The 20784-nt window shown below is 34.5% G+C and overlaps 1 protein-coding gene across 1 annotated transcript in view; it reads right to left on the reverse strand.

The window, feature by feature from the left end:
• The window catches only part of LOC150100480 (protein Wnt-11-like), a 113055-nt gene that overhangs the window by 69568 nt on the left and 22703 nt on the right, over positions 1-20784 (reverse strand). Inside the window, exon 2 of the mRNA XM_090402663.1 lies at positions 10823-10856. Coding sequence (XP_090258789.1) covers positions 10823-10856 — 34 coding nt within the window. The remainder of the gene's footprint in view (positions 1-10822; positions 10857-20784) is intronic.

A 20784-nucleotide genomic window follows, 5' to 3' on the forward strand; every position in this document is an offset into this window, starting at 1 on the left:
CTTCTAAAGACTTCCTCTAGTGCAGCTGTAAATAATTTGGGAGACATGGTGTCGCCTTGCCGGATGCCTTTTTGTATTGGGAACTTTTCACTGTTTTTATATAATTTAATTACAGAAGTTGCATTACTGTAAATATGTTTTAGCGTTTCAATATATGTTTCTCAGTTCCCTGGGTTTCAAGTGCTTTTAGTGTTGCAGATGTTTTAACTGAATCAAATGCTTTTCCATAGTCTATATAGGCCAGACATAAGGGTTTATTGTATTCAATTGATTTTTCAATGAGCTGTCTTAATGTGTGAATATGGTCCAAAGTATTGTAATTCTTTCTAAATCCAGCTTGTTCATAGAATTGCATTCCCTCTAGTTTAGATTTTATTCTATTATTTATAATTTTTGTGAAGACTTTATATATGGTGGGGAGTAGGCTTATAGGTCTGTAGTTTTTAATTTCTTTCTAATAATTTGGTAATAATTATTACCAAAGTTTATTTGCAGTTCTAAAAACAATACTAATCTAAATTCTAAAATTAATGCTAAAATAATATTCAAGATATTTTAGAATTATAATCGTGTCCGTTAAAATAAAAAGAGGTTTTTAAATCCACACCTTTTCATAATAAACTGATTAAATACAGATTGAAAGAGAAAGCTATGCAACTATACTGCCGAAAAAAAATTTATTGCATTCAATATCAACTGCACGAAGTATTTCGGATAAACGAAAATGATACCCCCCCTCTCTCTCTCACACACACACACGTTTGTAGGCTATCCTTAAACTCACTATTTGAACGCTTGCGATTTAATCGCATTTTCGCACTCTTGATAGCGCTTCGTATATCTGCCCCTGTATAAACATTAATTTCAGTAAGTCAATTCCCAATACCTTTGCGATTTGCTGATTGTGACGAAAAACGCTACCGGCATTGGATACTATCGATTAAAAATGGAAGGGCGCTTAAGATCATATACTTTTGGTGGCAATCTCTTCGTTTTGCGCTAATCACCTCGAAATCTAAGCAATTTTTGTGCACCGTTTAATGATAATGCATAGTTTCGTGTTAGCGCGATGCATAATTCCTCAGATGTATGATGCAACCACAAATCGATGAGTGGATTCACGAGAAGGCATTTATTACCATAGTAATGCTTTTTGCATAAACAATTCTTCCACATCGGCTATCATCAACACTTTTCTACATTTCCTCGATCGGAAAGATTCTGACTAATGAAATGACTGACAGTTTTACGAGCCATAACCGACTGTTACTCGAAAAATGCATTATGTGTAACATACTTTGGATAATTTTTATAAATTAGAATAATTTAAGTTTCTTCAGTTTAAAAGACGATGCGAACAAAATCATCCAAATAAATTTCTGGAAATAGAAAAGACAAAGTTTTAAAAAAGTACGCATTAAATAAAAAGATATATTATTACTGTATTTCGAAATTTCCTAGAATCGAAACTTCGATTGGCTAGACAACGTTATCCTAGTTATAATAATAATGCCACTACAATTAGGAATAACAGCGTATGCGCGATATTCAATTATGCAGACTTGGCATCCTTTTTTGCCATTATTGGAAATGTTAACCGTTCTCGTAATGTCGAAAAGCATCTTCTTCAAATTCGTTGACATTTATCAAGTGTGCGACCTTTAAAATTTCCATGTTCGGCACTTGTTAATTTGAGTCACACGATCCTATGGAAACTCCACCCGCTTCCGCTATTTCGGGAACAGGTAATCGATGATCATTTAAAAGGAAATTACATACTTTACTTCAGCTTCATTTCTCGACAAACAGAATATTACTTTTTGAAGTCGTTTTTGTTAAACAATACAAAAAAATATATCGCATCGCATACACATTCTGTAAAATATTTGACAGTAATAAGTATTCATTTTTATTCACTCATCCGATTCTTTTCTCATTTTCATTAATCATCTGAAAAAATCTCGTATAAAAGCCATATAACAGACCGACTACAATTTAGGAGAATATACATGCCTCAACATAAGCTGTTGATAAACACACTTTTATTCGCGAATTTGTTGTATTCCTAAAATGGCACATTCTCAGCAATTAAATTGCAACCACCCATCAATGCTCATTCGCCAATTTTTCTGCATCTGAAATGTTTACGGTATCCGGTGAATAAATGTGGAGGATCAATCAAACTCCACCTGGATTTGTAATTACAATATTTCCAACTTCGGTCTTAGCGATTCTTGAAATAACTCAAATACTTTGCTAGCGGTCACTCACTGACTGTCTTATCTCTTGATACACATAATCAAGTATCATTGCACTATGTTACGCAGCCAGTTAAGCATTTTGCCGTTGTGGCTGTGATCTTCTAGGCATACATATTAGATTCTTAGCGCATCCAATGAAGTTCGCAATTCTTTAGGTTTCACTGCATTCCCACCTCAGTCAACATTTGCTGCCCATAAATGTGACGACCGACATTCTAGGACTCGAGCCTTTTCTTCCTCTCCCCAACGAAATGATGCAGCACAAGAACCTAGGGCACACTGCTATATCGATCGGACAAGATTCGTTTCTTTGAATATTATTGTGTTTTACATTCTTGTTTCAGAACAGACTTGAAGGTGTAAGTATATGCATCAACTTTCATTCCACGGTCATGTGGCAAATGTTTGACAATTCTGTAAGACTAATCTCTTCGGAACATATATCCCACCAAAAAAACTTCATATAGAAGAAATGTTAAGAAATGGCATATGTTTATTATCAGTCCACTCTATAAGTGGAGGATACCATTCACTTTACACTGTATAATACATAATAGAGAGTAAATTTATATTTGTATAAACATATACAAAGGATAAATAAATGTTAATCTCCCATCCCCTAGTTTTATGTCTAGTTTATCAACTTGACCAACTCTACATTCAGGTTTGCAAAATATCAATTCGTACTGTATCTTCTGTCCACTTCGTCAGAAGTGGGGTCAGTATGTAAAGGCAATAAAGTAGAAGAAACCGTTGACTTCATTCACTTACAGATTGAAAGTCAGGAGCAAGTGCTTTCTAAATATCTAAACGATAATTGCTGTTTTTAAGGATACACCAGGACATGTGAATACCAATCAAGTGAGTATTTATTTTTGCATTGCTAAGATAACTGCAATGCCGACATGAAAAAAGAGGGAGGAGATGTGGGTGTAGTTGGTCATGTGTAATATGCGTTACGACTGGTTCGTTGAAATAAAGCGTTGTACTATTTGCTTGTGAAGTCATCCGTGGAATGTCACGTGATAAGAAAATGCATCAAACAGGGTGAGAGAAGAATCGCAGGTCAAGTTAATCGCAACTCGGTGGAATATGCAGACTTTCTCCTCTAAGAGTGAATAGAATCATATGCATTTTTAAATTACTAATGCACAGTAAAGCATGGCGATATTAATACGATTTTAATTATTTTTCTCTATTCGCTGTTATTTTTCTGCTGACTTATTCTCGTAAGTGTTGTTTTTCTGAACAACATTGAAATTCTCTTTAAAATGCATAACAGTAACTGCAAGGTTGTTAAATTTAGTGCGCTATCTCTCAATATTCTGTGAGGGGGGGGGGGGATATATCCACGAAATGTTGAAAACTGTAGATGAGGTAAAGTGCTTGATAATTCGGGACTCCTACTTTAAAGATAAACGAAAATATATTGGTCTTTAAAGCAGGAACTTGAAATTCTTTTTTCGAACCGCTTCAGAGCTCTAAGCAAGGCGGTTAGTAACTTCGCAGGAGACAACAAAAGATCATCCGCTGCCTAAAAACATTCACCGTCATATTGGGGATTCGAACCCACAGTCGTGAGCATGGTCGTAGATCAGAAACGCTATGACGTCAATATGAAAAGACTGACGTTGTTTCAGCAGTACATCAAAAATATCATTCAGGTTTTGCTTGAACAGTCAATAAAAAGGCAGGATTAAATTTTACGGACAGGACCTACAAAACATAAACAACAAAAGATTTACTGTTTGCTCTAAATAACAAATTATAGCGATTCAAGTACTAAATAAAATTGTCACTTTCGAGAAATGGACGTTTGCATAACAACAGCGCTTTCTGTCATCCATAAGATAAACACCATGAGAGTTTGCAAAAGATTCGAGAAAATCACAAAAATGCACTAAACGTTCTTGGATAGTTATGCCATTCACATCATGTCATCAACTGATCCAAGAGCTAGTTTAGGCTTATATAGTTTGCATTCAAATCAATGTTGTCATTTGTAACATAACAAAATTTAATCCAAAAATATTTTGTGCGGCTCAAAATTTTACCATTATAAATTCGCCTCGGATGGTCGCACACACAATCTAGCCAATGCGTAGTTGGAGTATGTGCAGAGGCAGAGGACAACTGTTTGGTTATAGGCTGGTTGGTTGTTTTTATCCAAATAACTATGTTCCTCAAGTTGAATACCTTGGATGTAACTCACAATGATTCTCATTCCTTCTTCTTCCTCCTTTCACGAATCTAGACCAGGTGGCCTCTTTCGGTCTCGGCCCAGCGTTTAATCAGTCTGCCTCTGTTTCTATGACATTCTGGATTGTAGTTCATCTTCCTGGTATTCTCTCATATGCCAATCTTTCTGGATGGGCTTTCCATTTGTTCCTGTACTGTTCGATGTTTTTCATTACTGGTGTTTGATTTAGTTCTTTCAGTGTGTGTTCCTTTCTCTTTTTATCTAGTATTGTATAGCTTTGCTCCTCTCATATATTTCACTTCTGCTCCAATGATTCTTTTATCATTTTCTCTTATAGTCCGTGCTTCACTGCCATATAATAATGTTAGTTTTGATATAATGTTATACATTCTTAGTCTGCTTTTTTTTTTTTTGGTAACAATTGCTAGCCTTAATGTTTTATTATTCCATTTACTTTGGCATTTCTAACAAAATTTGTTAATTTTGTTAGAAATGTCAAAATCCTCATTGTAACTTCACTTATAGCCCAAAGAATTAAAAGCGTTCAATTGCTAGATTATTTTATTGTCTTATGCTATTTTAGTTCAAATAAATATTTTTCGTCCACGTGGTTAGCCTAGTGGCTGTGCGCTTCGCAACCATATGCCTGGAGAAGGAGTGTCCTAGGTTCGATTCCCGTCGGTGACGTGAGGAGCTGAAGGATCTTCCTTAGCCAAGTTAGCTGGTCTTGGGTGTGGACAGTAGAGTTTTCCCCCCAGTTTTTCATCCCCCAAAGCAGGCAAATGGGCCTTGAGAACTCAACACCGGGGCGTAGGGCTGACCACCTTATCCTGTGAACGGCTTGAGGTCCGATGATTAACAAACCCTCGACATCGCCAGGTAAAAGGAAGATGAGATGATGATAAGATAAATATTTTTCCTGTGAATGCCAGTTTGTTTGTTACACGGTTTCAGTTCATACACAGTTTTTTGTAGATTGTCCTCGTTGTTCCAAATATCACTTGGTCATCTGCTGCGAAAAGGATGATATCTAACGTAACATTATTGTCCCCTTTCTCTAATAATATTAGAGAAAGGGGACAATCTTTGTCTAAGACCTCATGTTACTTCAAATCTTTTGGTTCAGAGTGGTTTTAATAAAATTATAAACAATTGATTTTTAGCATATCACGGAGTTTATATCTTTCTCTCTTTTCAAAAGTTTTATATATATACTCTATGAATGTTAGATACGTTTTTAAGTTTTATTCTCTTCTTTTATCAATTAGTAGTTTGAGGCCGACTAATAGAATCTATGCAGGATCTTTTTCTAAAGCCATTCTATTCTTCATTTTTTTTTTTTTCCTGGTACCGGTTGATTCTGTTCTTCAGTATTTTGACATATATCGTATAACTTATGTTTAACAAACTTATTCCTCTGTAGTTGCCACAGTCTCCACGGTTCAAATTTCACTATCCTTAATCTAGAGTCTCTGATTAGGAAAAAAGATTCCTAAATATAAACTGTCTATCAAACGATATGAATGAACAGAAATTAGCAAACAGCATTACTTTGCAGCTATTCAAATAGTGTCTCTACGAAAAAACATGCTACATGCAGAGTGGGAAAAAAATAAAAATAAATAAAAAGTTACCAGCATACATACAAAGCGGAAACTAGTGACATTATTTATGTAGTCCTTACTTAATTGCATCTTATTATTAATAGATTGTGTGACAGTCTGTTGTGAGGTCATTCTATGTAGTGAAAGACTGGTGATTATAATCGTACCAATAGAATAACGATCGTCCTCAGTGAATGCAATCCAACGTGTTTAAACAGATGGTGTTAATACAGCCGGTTTTCCTCCGTGATAATTTTTGCTGGAAAGCATTCCTGTAATAGAAAAAATGATTTTTTTTTGTAATTTTCTTTTGTTAATTTTTGTTCCTGAAAATTGGATGCTTTCGTTTTTAATCAGAAATTAGTTTATTTTTATTTTTTAATTACATCATATTATTTTGCGAAATACATATTGTAATGTTATGCCAAATATTGGATAAAGTTCAAATGGAACAAAAATTAAAAATCTTAATTTGATTATTTTGTTCTTACTATTGGCAATTTCATTCGTTTATTTTTAATAAAAATAATTGAGCTTATTGGAAAAATGTCTACTCCACGTTATACAAAAATCGGGTGATAATGGAAAAGAGCACAGTTGCTTTAGTAAGAATGCGCATTCTCTAAAGCACATATTTCAAAAAAAGACAAATGTCTAGGTGCAGAATATTCTGTTCTTCTTAATGATTATCAGAATTATATTATAGATTAAAAAAATGCAGCATAATTGACACTATCGCTTTCAAACGGAAGGCAATAACTTAAGTGTGTGCTAGATGATGTTGAGTCTGAGTGATTAAAATTTGTCCCTACACGTTTCATCGGAAGCGTCTCATTCAGTTACAGAATAATCGTAGTGATAATCATCGCAGATGAAGAGCAAGACACATTTCTATTGATCCGTTTATGCCGCTCAATACAAAACTTTCCGTGAAGTCGGAAACAGATTATTACAATTCGTTAATTTTTCACTGAAAGTAGCTGATCGTCCAATTAAAAAATAAACCATGGTAGAAATTCGGTAAAAACGATATAATTTAAACCATCGCTTTCAACCATAATGCAATAATATGAATCATGCTCACTAGGCGCATTATTTGGCTACTCGAATAATGTAGTCTGTTATTAATACTAACAAAATACACATGCAGAATATCGCAACATATGAAATAATCGACTGAAAAGCAAAAACCAATAACGTTTCCAAAATGTATTGTTCTTCTTCATCATCCCTATCAAGGGTTTAGCCTGTTCCGGCCTTAGAAGTCATCGTTGAATCTTCTAAGAGGCTTGTTTTGGTAATCTTTCTGTTTTCATTCTTTGAACTTGTTCCATCCATCTATGTTTATATTTTTTAAATTTTTCTATTGCTGGTTCTTGGTTTAATTCTTTCATAATTTCTTCATTTCTTTTGTGATCGAATAGGGTATACTTTGCAGCTTTTCTCATAACCTTCATTTCTGCTGTTGTTAATCTTTGTTTGTCTTTTTGTTTTATTGTCCAGATTTCGCTTCCATACATTAAGACCGGTAGGGCTAATGTATTGTATACTTTTAGTCTGGTTTGTTTTTGAACTAGGTTTGGTTTAAATATAGAGTTAATTACACCTGTTATTTTTAAATATTTTGCAATTTTTAGGTTTATATCTTTTTCATTTTCATATGTGATCATACATCCTAGGTAGTTAAATGAATTCACCTGTTCTAAAATCTTGTTATCTATTACTATTTTAGTTCTTACTGACTCTTGTCCTTTAAAGACTACAGTTTTTGATTTTTCTGTTGATATTATCATACCATAATCTTTGGCTATCTCATTTAGATCTAAAATTGCTTTCTGTAACTTATCTTAAGAATTTGTAATTATTATTTGGTCGTCGGCAAAAAGGAGAGTGTTTAAGTTCACAGTAGGAGAAAGTTTAATGCCTTGATGGAAATTTTTATTCCATTTTGGTAAATATTAAAAAGAGTTGCTGAGAGGGGACATCCCTGTCAGACGTATTGTTCTTCAGGTTGTACATATACACAAAGAGAAAATGTTTTCTCTGCACTCTTCATATTGCAATGGGCTAACACAATATGTATAATTAATAGAGAGAGAGAGATCCTATCATTGCCAAAATTAGTTTTATAAAAAATCTATTTCATCTTAACAGACCACCGGCCCTAACACGTCAAGTAAAATGTGATGGCAGTTTACATTTTAGTATATGACCGACGGACCACATTAACGACACGCACACACTTGATTCTAGTTATAAAATTTACAAAATTTAGTTCCCATCTAGTACGGGAACTTTTATAAGGACTTTTTAAAAAATTAAAGGTGAGTAACCTGATGTCATATGGCGGTGGATTTCTCCCCCCCCCCTCAAAACACAGTTTACGGATGTCATATACTGACCTGATAGTCTTAACTGTTTTGACAGTAATTATAACCAACTAACCTAGTAAGTAATACCGTTTCTGTTCGTCCATAAATTATAGAATACTTAATGTCACAAAACACAGACTTTCTTTTCCTAAAAAGTATGATTGCAGTTTATGGGCGAGCCCGTGGCGATAGCACAGCGATAGTTTCTGTATTAATACTACTGTTACTAAGACAGTGTACCTAACTTACAAAAACATGCCGTTTTTACGTTATATGCGTAAATGATCAAGTGATATTCGCGCTGCATAGAATGGGAGTACCACTGATTACTTCTCTCATTTTGGATTAGCTATTCCAAATAAAGATAGCAGAATCCCAAATTTCCAAATGACAAGATCATTGGAATTAAGTGATCCAACCAATTATTTTAACGCAAAGAACGTTTAGTTACAATTAAAACCTACTGACTATAAATCCACAGACAACGAAAAAATGTACAAAATTTTCGATAAAATAAATTATTTATTTTTTTCGATAAAGTGGACCTCCCAGGATGAGTCTTTGACTCCATGGAGGGTTTTTTATAATAATAATAATAACAATAAAGTTACGTACCTCCATTTATAACACTCGGCAGACGAAATTACCAGGATCCAGTGCCCTCAGGTGATTTTGTAGCCCCTAACTAGCATTAACATAATTTGTAATGCACTTTAATTGGAAACTACACTGCTGTTTAACATAAACATCAGCAGGGACCACAGACAATTGGGAAATATGTAAGATGTGAAAACAAAGAAAGAGCAATACAAGCCCAGCTAAGCACAAGATAACTTTGGGAATATTCACGCAGAAGAAGAAGAATCAGGTTATGATTACATTAAAAGGACTAAATTTGTGTGGCATGAATGGCAGAAAAAAAAAATCAATAGAAATTTAGTAATGTGATGAGATATGTAGTTTGATTTTTTAACTAGATAAATAAAAAATTTAAAATGGCTTATCAGGCAGGTTGAAAAGAATAAGAATCCAAGGGTCTTCCGCATTTTCGCGTATATCAACTGTAATATACGCGAAAAAGGTGGCGCTTCTTTGCATCACTCGAGGTGACGTCACTTTGTATTATTTCAGATACGGAAACAATATAAAATTAAATAATTTAATAACGTTTTTGTTAACGCGATTCTTAATATTCTCAAAAAGCATTCTGATGTTGGTAATGCTGAAGAAAACCTGAAGAAAACAACTATGCCGATCCATTATGGTCTGAACAACAATTTGGCACAGTTTTTCCTTCAAAGTAGTTATGTCAACATTCGAAGTTGGATGTATTTGCCTTTCCCCAAACAGGCGTTCAAGTTCAACTTCTACAACTTCGTTCACTTTAAATCAAACACTGACAAATCTCACTTTGTGACTAGGAACATTAACGTGGGGTGATATAAAATTACCAGAACGCAGTAAATATGAAATTGTCCAAAATTTCAGTTATATGATACGTATCGAAAAATATTTTTTTGGCAGTCTGCACCAACGATAATAGTCAAGAAGTAACAGCAAGAAGCATTTGCACATCACCTCATTGGGGACTTCAGTGTTATACATATGCACTGAAATGGTATCGGTATTCTCCACACCCAAACTTGACCATCCCACCTATTTTGGACATTGCAGAACGATGTTTAACGCTGTTGTCGTCACGAGTTTAAAAGCCGAACAACCTCTCACGACCAATTAATAAACATATGAAACATAAACGTGATTAAGTTAATTAAAATTATTCGTTATCAACCTTTATATCTTTCGTGGAGAATTATCCATCCGCATTTCTTTAGTTCACATCGCCTCGTTTCTTTGCGATCTATAACACAAAGATGTCATAACCGTAGTAAATGGATGAAAAGACGCGGAAAAGGAAGAAAATCATAGCGTAATAATTGACACAGTTATCAAATCAAGCACTGCACGATGATATCCGGGATTAAATGGATAATAAGAGTGTCGTATTCATCAGTAATGTTAACGCGCGATCCGAACACAAACGTGAAATATAATGAAGAAAACACATTATTACAGCGGAGGCGAGCAAAAGAAAAAAAAAAGGGGGAAGCTTCTAGAATGATAAATAATTAAAAAGCTAAAGCGATTACTGGTATATTTTCCTTGTCACGTAGTCGCTATTACAGACGACCTCTTCACACCGCAGCGATAGACAGAAAGTGAGAGCGGGGAGAAAATGAAACCTGCTAATCTGACCCTTTTACCTTGAGTTTCGAGATGCCGACAAGCCATGACACGATCACGAACAGTCTGGGGTTTATGCGATGGGCTTAATCACATTTGACAGCTGTTTTATTATTAAAACAACCACCGGGACTCACATACATTTGCATAATGCTGTGTCTTAAACTTCCACGGACTGCAAAAGAAAAAAAAACTAAAATATGGAAGCAAGTATAAAGATGTCAATGGGTAAATAACTCCACGAAAAAGTCAGTCACGTCATAAAATAATCTTTTACTGTCGTCATATACTAATGACTACTGTTACGACGACTTCCATGATGGATGTTCCGTTCCTACACATCTCTAAAACATGCCATTTACATGAGCGAACTGTGAATAGTCCCCTGCATATATTAGCACCGAGTACTTTGCTCTCCTAACTCCTGGTATTACTCCCGTTGCTTCAACTCCCTCCGAACATCAGCTTAAATAACAGCTCGAATATCTCAAGTTTTATGAGTCTTCGTTGTCAGTTGCACTCTTGGGCACATAAACTCTTCAATTCCTGCAATTAAATTGTGAATTTCATATTTATTGTTCATCTTGTCACATACATCTAAGTTTAAATCAAAATTTTTGCCATTCACACAGACACTCGCATTTCACCACCAAATTTTGTTATCTCGACTTTAAAAATATGGGATATAAAAATCCCGAGTAAAATCTCTTTGTCGTCAATAACACGAATGCATAAGTGTTGTGATCCATAAATTTGAATTAATCACAGAATTCATTGATTCCGGTGTAAAGACATCATTTCATTTAATCTGCCTGAAAAGAATGTTTGCTTCGATGGTATGTTACATAATTATAACAGCATGATAAATCTATTTCTGTAGATAGGCTTTTGTAAAAATTCTGCAACTCGAAAACAGCTGAAGAACACAATGCGATGACTTGCTCTTCCTCATCTCGAAACACTATAGAGAATGCCTCATTATGTAAGCTCTACATACTAGATTTCGCGATATGCGAATAGCTGCTGTATAAATAATTTAAATGTGGAATATTCTGTGCTAATCTAATAAGTAGGTAAAAAATATTAAAACTAAAACGGGAATATAACGAAAAGTGGGATGGGTCATTCTTCTGCCATTGAAAACGTACTTCTCCAATTAATCCAGAACAACACCTGACCGTTCTCAAGAAACACATGATTAATATGTAAATTGTGTACCTTCAGAAAGATGGATCCAAAAAGGCATCACTTCAATATAATCCCAAAAAAGGAGAGGAATGTTAAATAGCGAAACTTAGATTTAGAGAATGTGTCTGAGCAAAGGAACATGGATTGGGGAATGGGGTGAATACTTTAGAGCTATATCTGAACGGAATACTCGTCATAAAAAAATTAAGCAGTTCGTTTCGACTTAATACTATTAGAACAATGTCACGATAAGAATCTTAAAAACGACTCTGCAATAAAAAAAATAAACAAATAAAGTGATATATGACCCCCTATATCCAGCTTCATCCACATAACTGAGTAATAAGAACAATGAAAAACACTGAGCACTAATTCGCGACAAGAGGGCGACTGAAGTAGCAAATCAGCTACAGATTAGGCTTAAGCACGTGGACACTCTGCATACGCAAAACGGTAAGAAGATGGGGGAGACCATGATGAGAAACTCCTATTAAGCATATTACTAATTTAAATAATTTGATACCTTGACTTACTGCTTTGAGGAATTTAAATAGTCGGTTTGTAAAATTTAATGTAGTGCTACTGATTCTGAAAGTGCCAAACACAATCGACGGCCAAGATGGTTTCGCAATATTGAATTAAACGTGATATCCAGAATTATAAATCAAATATAAGCAACTACAGACCCATAAGTCTCATCTCACATAATTATGAAATATTTATTAGGATTATCCAAAATAGAATTACAAGTCAACTAAGATCAGAACCAACCATATGAACAAGCAGGATTTAGAAAAGGTTTTGTAACTATTGATCAACTACATACTATCAAGAATATAATAAGCCTCTATGCATAGCATTCATCAACTTTCAGAAAGCATTCGACTCGATTCTAACACAGGTTCCTGGGACTCCAAAATCAAGGTATAGAAAATAAATATATCAGAATATTAAAAAATAGTTATAATAGTAGCACAGCAGAAATCAAACTTGAGACAACAGGTCATCCTGAAGGATGGCCATCCTTCAGCCTAGGAAGAGGAGTTAAACAGAGGGACATGATAGCACCCAAGCTATTCACTTAATTATTGGAAAACTGAACTGGGATAATTATGGTTTAAACATCTTAGGCAAAATTTAAGCAATCTTAGATTTGCCGACGCCATAGCACTCTTCTCCGAAAACAGCTCAGAACCGGAAACAATGATTACAGATCTAAGTAATAAAAAGTAAAGCATATGGATTAAACATAAACTAAAGCAAATCTAAACTGATGACTAACCACATGAAATTCCAATAACTGTCGAAAACAGAAGAGTAAGTTACGAAGAAGATTTTAATATTTAGGCCACATATTATCATTTTAAAACAGGATAGAAAAAGAAACAGATGTCAGAATCACCAATTCTTGGAGGAGCTACTGGAGTTTAAAATAGCGGATGAAGGGAGACCTGCTAATCAGCCTTAAACGCAAACTTCTCAATATGATCATACTACCCATTCTAACCAATGTGTCACAAACATGGTCACTAACAACTAAACAAGCAACCAATTTAAGAACATACCAAGGAGCAATGGAAAGAATTATGTTAAACATCAGAAGTATAGAAAAAAAATAAGAGCCCTAGAAATAAGACAGAAGACAAGTCACTGACGTCATAAGGACAGTAAAATCCCTAAAATGGAAATGGGAAGGACACTTGATGAGAAAACAAGATGGCACAAGGAATAAACTCACCACTCGCTGGATACCTGGAGAGGGAAAGAGAAGTGGGGGGGGGGGTAAACAAAAGACAAGATGAACTTACTTTAACAGCAGGTCCAACCTCGTCGAGAACAGCCCAAAATCGAGCCAAATGGAATAACATGGGGGAGGTCTTTGCCCGGTAGTGGGATTCTATAGGCTGACAACATCTAGAATTAAGATCGTTCGTGATTACACTTCGATGCATTTATCGGCCATCTTCTAATCCCGACTACTGTGCATTATTGGCATCGCAGAATATGAGTGGAATATTTGCCTGGGAGCAGCTAATTTTGAAGGTTACGTTTAGCTCTGTGTATTGCTAGCGCACGTTCTTCCGATTCAACCATGTCAATAAAGGTTTGCGCCGAGAGTGGTAATTTGTTGACCGCTAGCTAATGACCTGTCATAATCGTACGTTAACCGAATAATTTATTTGACGATGCCATGAAATTTTTTAGGTATTCAATGAATAGATAATTTTGAGGTATTAACTCCTTATTGTTGTCATTATGGATTTTAACTTCATGTACGATTAAAAATGGGGAAATATTCTGTTGAAAAAAACATCATTATGATCTGACTAGATCAAGCTCATTTAAATTTTATTTATGTCATAAAAATGAAAACAAGAGTATCTTTCAATGATTTTAAAATCAGCAGTTTTTATATATTAAGGCCGAGAATTACAGAGAAGGGTATATAAAGGATACCTGGAAAAGGTTATCCTATTACTGATGAAGTAAACAAATATATAAGTAGAAGGAAAAGTCCGTTTTAACTGAGTGTTATATCTTATCCAAAACGATAGTGTAGACGGAAACTTAAAAATAAAATTTCCGTCTACAACGCTGTTTCTTGGAAGTGTATTGTGCAATTGTGTTAAGATTACACTATGACTAATAATTAAAAATGATTTTATCAATTAAAAACAGAAACTCTGATCAGCGATTCAATTAAAAAATTCACTGACAGATGTTAATTATTTGTAATCCTACGTCGTATAGCCAGAATACAAATACAACCGAAAATCATCCAGTGGCTGAAGTAATGAATAACACCATTGCCCAATTGTACTGTTATCCACTGAATTAACGAAATCAATCTGAAGTAACAAAACGATGACAGAATTAAAAATAGTAGAGCATATTACAAATAGTAGAGTTCTAGGTGGCTGCTTTGATTATTATGCTTGTTACTTGACTTGCAGACAGTCCGCAGTCATCAAGGTTAGTGTCAGTCTCAATGCTAATGAGGACATAACAATGTCCGTTTTGTTTACTTGTCCGTACGCATATAACATAGCGTTGGGTCAAGATTTAAAAACCATTTGATATTCGGGACAATTATTAAAATTTGTCGAGTGATTTGAATTTTACTTTAAATGCGAACTTTTATGCAAACAAAATGCTGCAAAATTATATGATGCACTATTACACCGAACTATTTGGTTGAAATAGTCTGCGATAATAAAAATCAGTTCTAAAAGAATACTAATTGCATTGAATGAAACGATCAAATTAACCCTATTTAATAAGCATGTTATAAGCATGTCATGGGCATCTTCATATGACCTCACATCGTCATTAAATATCTGATGCACGCCAGGGTCGGTCTACTACTACTTAAGCTGCAGACAACCCATGGATGCAACGAATATAGGAATACCGAATTCTGAGACGTGAAAATAAAATCACCTGGTCCGACGAATCCCGGTTCCTATGGATATGGCACCATCGGTATTTTTTTATTTATTTATTTTTATTATTATTTTTTTTTTGGCACAAATGTCACTAAATACAGCAGAGTCTGAATGCGACAGCGTACTTGAATAGTCAACCAAATGCATCCACTCATATTCACAGTGTGAATCTACTAACAGTGAGTTCCGCAAGGCAATGAGCCATGTTACAAGAAACAATGGCAACGGGATGCCATCAACTTGATCTGCATTCTGTTGCCACAGTTTGCATTAGAAAACGAATGCTTTGGGTATTATTCTTTACTTATGCAACATTTTCGCTAATCTGCTTGTTTTGTGGGTAACCTTTCTCATTAATCCACGGTATTTGCATACTAGAGGTGATTCCAAACTGCATACGTTTGAGATCATAGTAAAAAGCGCGAGTCTTTTAAAGCTAGAATGAGAATCGGAAGCATTCAGATTTTTGCTTACTGATTTTGTTTTTACCGTGTGCGCTTTTTTAGCCCTGCTCCAAACGATTTGAGCCATATAAGTAAATTTTCTTTTGCGAATTCTGTTGTTCGCTAAATCAATTAATTACCCATGCAAAAGTTTAGCTCAAAAAAATCGTTTCCCGTTGTATATAGATTGCTTAAGCTATTAGATTAGTTATGATAGCTGATTGCTTATGGCGAGTTCAATTCAATAGGTTTTTTTTTTTTTTTTACATAAATTAACAAAAAATATTCATTTGCTTACTCAATAGTAAGGTGGTACAGATTCTTTGAAATCGTTTATTGATTTAAAAAAAAAGTTGAGGCTAGGAGAAATATTTTCCCCATATCCAACATCAGAATAGCTCTAAAGACAAGACGTGATTCACTGCTTCAGAAAAAAATACAGCGTAACGAATAAGAATTTTGTTTAGGTAACGAAAAATACAAAATTCACCCTGAACTGAATTTGGTATTTCACATATTTGAAATGCGGCAGTTTCTAAACCTTCCGAGATTGTTAACACCGTGCACATCCAATTTATTCGGCATTTAAAAATGGGCCCCTCAAACACCAATCTGAAACGAGTTTTTTCGTACTCGCCTTTAAACCTCATATACGCAGGCGTTGCAATCAGAAATGAGGACAAATGCTGCTACGCAGTGGCCTTAGGTGTGGAATTAGTTTTTGCCCCCAGCGAAACTTCAGTGACTGACAAAGGCAATTTTTTAGAAACCAGAGGAGGAAAAAAAAAGAAAAAAGCTAACTTCACACTTTCACGCTGTAATAGATGGATTAAAATGTGCTAATGAGTCGAAGTTTTCGTGAGTATCACGTGACGTTTTTTCGCCAGCATGTTTGTTATTCTTTGGTCAGCCAGAAGATGTAAGTCAGTAATTGAGTACATAATCACAAATTGTAAGTCAGCTGATGTAGAATACACCAAGTCATTGAATTAAACTTTGATCATTATATGGTATTGGCGGAAATTTGATTTAAACCAAAACGGCTAAAAATAAAGTGGAAAAATAACTATCAACTGAGTTAGAAACTTATTTTTTCATTACACGATCCCCACACCAGGCAACAGTATCAGAAATATGCTGATTTAAAAACAGAAACCATGCATGAATCAAATGACATAGGAGAAGAATGGGAAAATCTAAAACGAATGTTGACAAAAGCAGCAAGAGAAAGCTTGGGAATAAAGAGTAAATGGAATAGAAAAAGAGGACCACGAAAGCGAGACAAAGAAATAGAAAAGACAAAAAAAAAAAAAATACTACAAATGATGAAATTTCAAAGGCAGTAGAAGCAAAAATAAAGTACAAAAGAAACTGCACAATTACAGCAGGAACTAGAAAAGTATGAAATAAACACACACAGAGAGAGAGATGGAACAATATTTTTGATCAGAACTAGAAAAGAACATATCTAAGCCACAACCAAAAAAATAAGAAAATAAAATAAAAAGACAAAAAAAATAGGTAAAAATACAAACAATGGATTTAGAAAAATGGGTAATATTTTCAAAATCTCTGAACTGATGATAAGGAGGTAAAATTTTATACAACAAACAATGATCTACCAAAAATATTACATGTCAGAACTAAAAAATACAATAAGATGAAAAAGGAAAACACCAGGAGAAGACAATATAAACAGGGAACTGCACAAAAATGTAGGTGAAAAAAAAAATTAACGGAAGACTTCTGAAATTCATTAACATGGTCTGGATTTTTGCAAAAACTGAACTATTTGAAAAAAAAAAAAAAAAGGCACTGTATCTCAGTTTATGAAAAAAAAGGAAATCAAGATGACCGAATAACTATAGGAGAATTAGTCTGCTAAATGCAAAATATATGCAGGAATATTAAAAAAACTAAACAGTATTGTAGAGAACAAACTACTAGAAAAACAGAATGGATTCGAAAAGGCCCGATCTTGCATAAACTCAATTGTCACTTAAAATTATTAACCGAAAAGACAAGAAAATTTCAACCTTGGCCTTCGCCTTTAAAGAAATTAATCGACAAAAGTTATTTAAAATATTAACCGATCTAAATATACCAAACCAGCTGCTACAGTCTATTCAAGAAATACACACAGGAAACAAAATGGCAGTCAAGTTAGAACAAATATCAGAATGGAACGACGTATCAAGAGGAGTACAGCAAAAATGTCCCCTATCACGTATGCTCTTTAATAGTATATATATTAAATTACCGCAATCTGGAAACAGCATGACCTATTTGGTATAGAAATAAACCCACAAATAGATACATTATTATTTGCAGATGATCAAAGCTACGTCAGAAAATAATCTCCAGAGATTAGTAAAATCATTAAATGAAACTTCAAAATATAATACGAGAATATCAAAACTAAAGGCAAAAATAACGGCTTTCAAAGGTAAAAAAACCCAATAAAATGTAAAAAACTGATTGAAAATAAAATATCAGAACAAGTAAATACTTTCAAATACCTGGGATATTTGAAAATATCAAATTTTCAAAAATATCATTAAAATTTGTTTAGGTAAATGGCATAATAACTAATATATTTAAGCCGTCTCTGGTACAAAAAAACACCAGAATCAGACTCTATAACGTCTTGTCCAAACCATCTTGATTATATGGAAGTGAAACATTGACCATAAAAAAGAAGAATAAAAAAAACCTGGGGTGGCTGAAAGATTCATTAAGGGTCCACATTACTATAATATTGATTATAGTAATGGCCATTAATTTGGTATGTTACATACCCTGCAGGAAAGCTGCGGATTCCAGGGTTTAAAAACATTTAAAAAGCTACTACGAACATAAAAAAATAAATTAAATAAAATAAAAACTCAAAGAACTATACTATACTGGACATTGTTCCCATGCACTCATAGATTGCGTTAGAAAAAAATTGTTTTTTTTTATATATAAATGTGGGGGAAAACACGTTATATACCGTCCATCGTCGTGAATGGTAAAAAATAGCACAGGTTATTTTATTCTTGCACTCCTAGAAATGAGTACATTTTTTTTAATAACCAGGAATGCAAAAATAGGAAATTTATACGAATAAAATGTAGCTTAAATAAAAACAGTTTATTTGTTTTCATGACGATATCTGTAACTCGATCATAAAGTTATATAATTAAAGAACCTTAACAATATTATTCATATGGTATACACTGAACAATATATGAAATCGGTGGCTATTTACAGAAGTGATAGCTCAAAGCGAGTGAAACATTAGCATCTAGAATAAATACACAGGCTAGAAAGGAGAAAACTAAACAAGTCCTCAATTCAGTATTTGGAAATAGCGCCGAAGGTAGCACTATTTATCGGCACCTCGCCTTTCTACGGAATACGTAACAACGGCCTCTTCTATCCCTGAATATAATCATTAATTTGCTGAAGCTAAGTCTGCCAGTGTAAGGATTGTGTGTGTTGCTGCAAGAATCCCCTTCGACGCATTTTTACGAAACTGGCATCGCAAAAGAGTGGTCTGTGGCAGCTCTTCCATAACTAAGAATTTGAGAAAGTCAGTAATTTGACTTATGACAGATAAATTGAATAGTTGAATTAATGAAATTGCTTTTAATATTTTATCTCGACTTCGCAACAGGACGAAAGGATCATTCTGAGACAACAGGAAGGATATGCGATGGGAAGAGACCAAATAAGACAAATGATATTTCAGTATTCCTCTCCTAAAACAGACAAACCAGCCGCTTTTTTATTATTATTATCGATAATCTGCGCTTCCGATAAAAGAAACACGCAGTCTTTTTTGCTGTTGGCATAAAAGCCTGGTCTCCAAAACGTGCATCGTTTGACTGCACGTTCATTCAAAGAAACAAAACTGTACGACATGAAATGCGTTCGTTTCGCAATCGCAGTAAAAATTAAGGAAGCTTGGTTTATTTATTTGTTAACTATTTATTTAAAAGTATACTGTCTTACAAAATGCTTGCTTTTTCTGTCTATTTACCTACTGATTGATTTAAATTTCAACATTTCCCACCTGAATCCAGAGTGACTGACCCAAATACTCAAAGGTTGACATTCATTATCCCGTGTCCAGGTATTTAAATCATGCAGGAAATGTTAAAACAGCGGTTCAGATGTTATCGCCTTTCAATCCTAAGCAGTCGAATACTGAGCTTGCTTTGTTTGTTTCATTAACAGACGATCAATTTTAATCACTCAATTTTTTTTTTTCATGTCACGACTTTCAGAAGCCTGAATACAGCTAATGCTCAAGAATACTGACATAATATATGCAACACGTGCAATGGTGACGTCATACTTTTCAACACTGTTGCGCTGATAACAAGCTATCAACAGCTGAGCGACAAATTTGGTCTTTCAGAAGTTTATTAAAACTAACACAACCGACAAAAAAAATGTCCAACGATAGACAGACGGTAAAGTAACTTATTCGCACGTTCCGAAACTGAAATATTAATGGCAAAATAAAATGTTGCGGAATGTTAGTAGTCCGAACGTTTTGTATGGAGTTACCTTTTAAAAATTTTAGCAATAAATCAAAGCTTATTTCCTTGACGAAACGAAGATGTAATCAACCCAGGCGACGAGTCTTCGGAGTGTCGGAAGCATGTAAACGGCAGGTCTTAATGATGAAGCGCATTAGGAAGGAACCCCGTACGGTCCATTACTGCAAGGCGCCTGAAACTGAGACAGGCCAACGAAAGAACAACAAATGAGCTGAGAACGTGCACCTGAGAAATCCCAAAGACAAAAGAGACATTGTGAGAACCGAAAGGTGTTACTGTGGGAAAGTAGCAATGCCGAATGTCTCAATTTCCTGGATATTCGTGTTTCAAGAGTCATTAAGTTGTTGAGCGCATGAAAGTTGAACATGTCCCTTCCCCTATAGATACACCACACACACACACACACACACACATTCAAGGTCTTTCTTTTTCAAATGATGGACGATGACAACTGCGCATTTCAGAATCTCGATATC

Source organism: Typopeltis vanoorti, chromosome 13 (assembly GCF_054136105.1).
Source record: "Typopeltis vanoorti isolate ZY-2024b chromosome 13, IOZ_Tvanoo_1.0, whole genome shotgun sequence".
Taxonomy (NCBI): domain Eukaryota; kingdom Metazoa; phylum Arthropoda; class Arachnida; order Uropygi; family Thelyphonidae; genus Typopeltis; species Typopeltis vanoorti.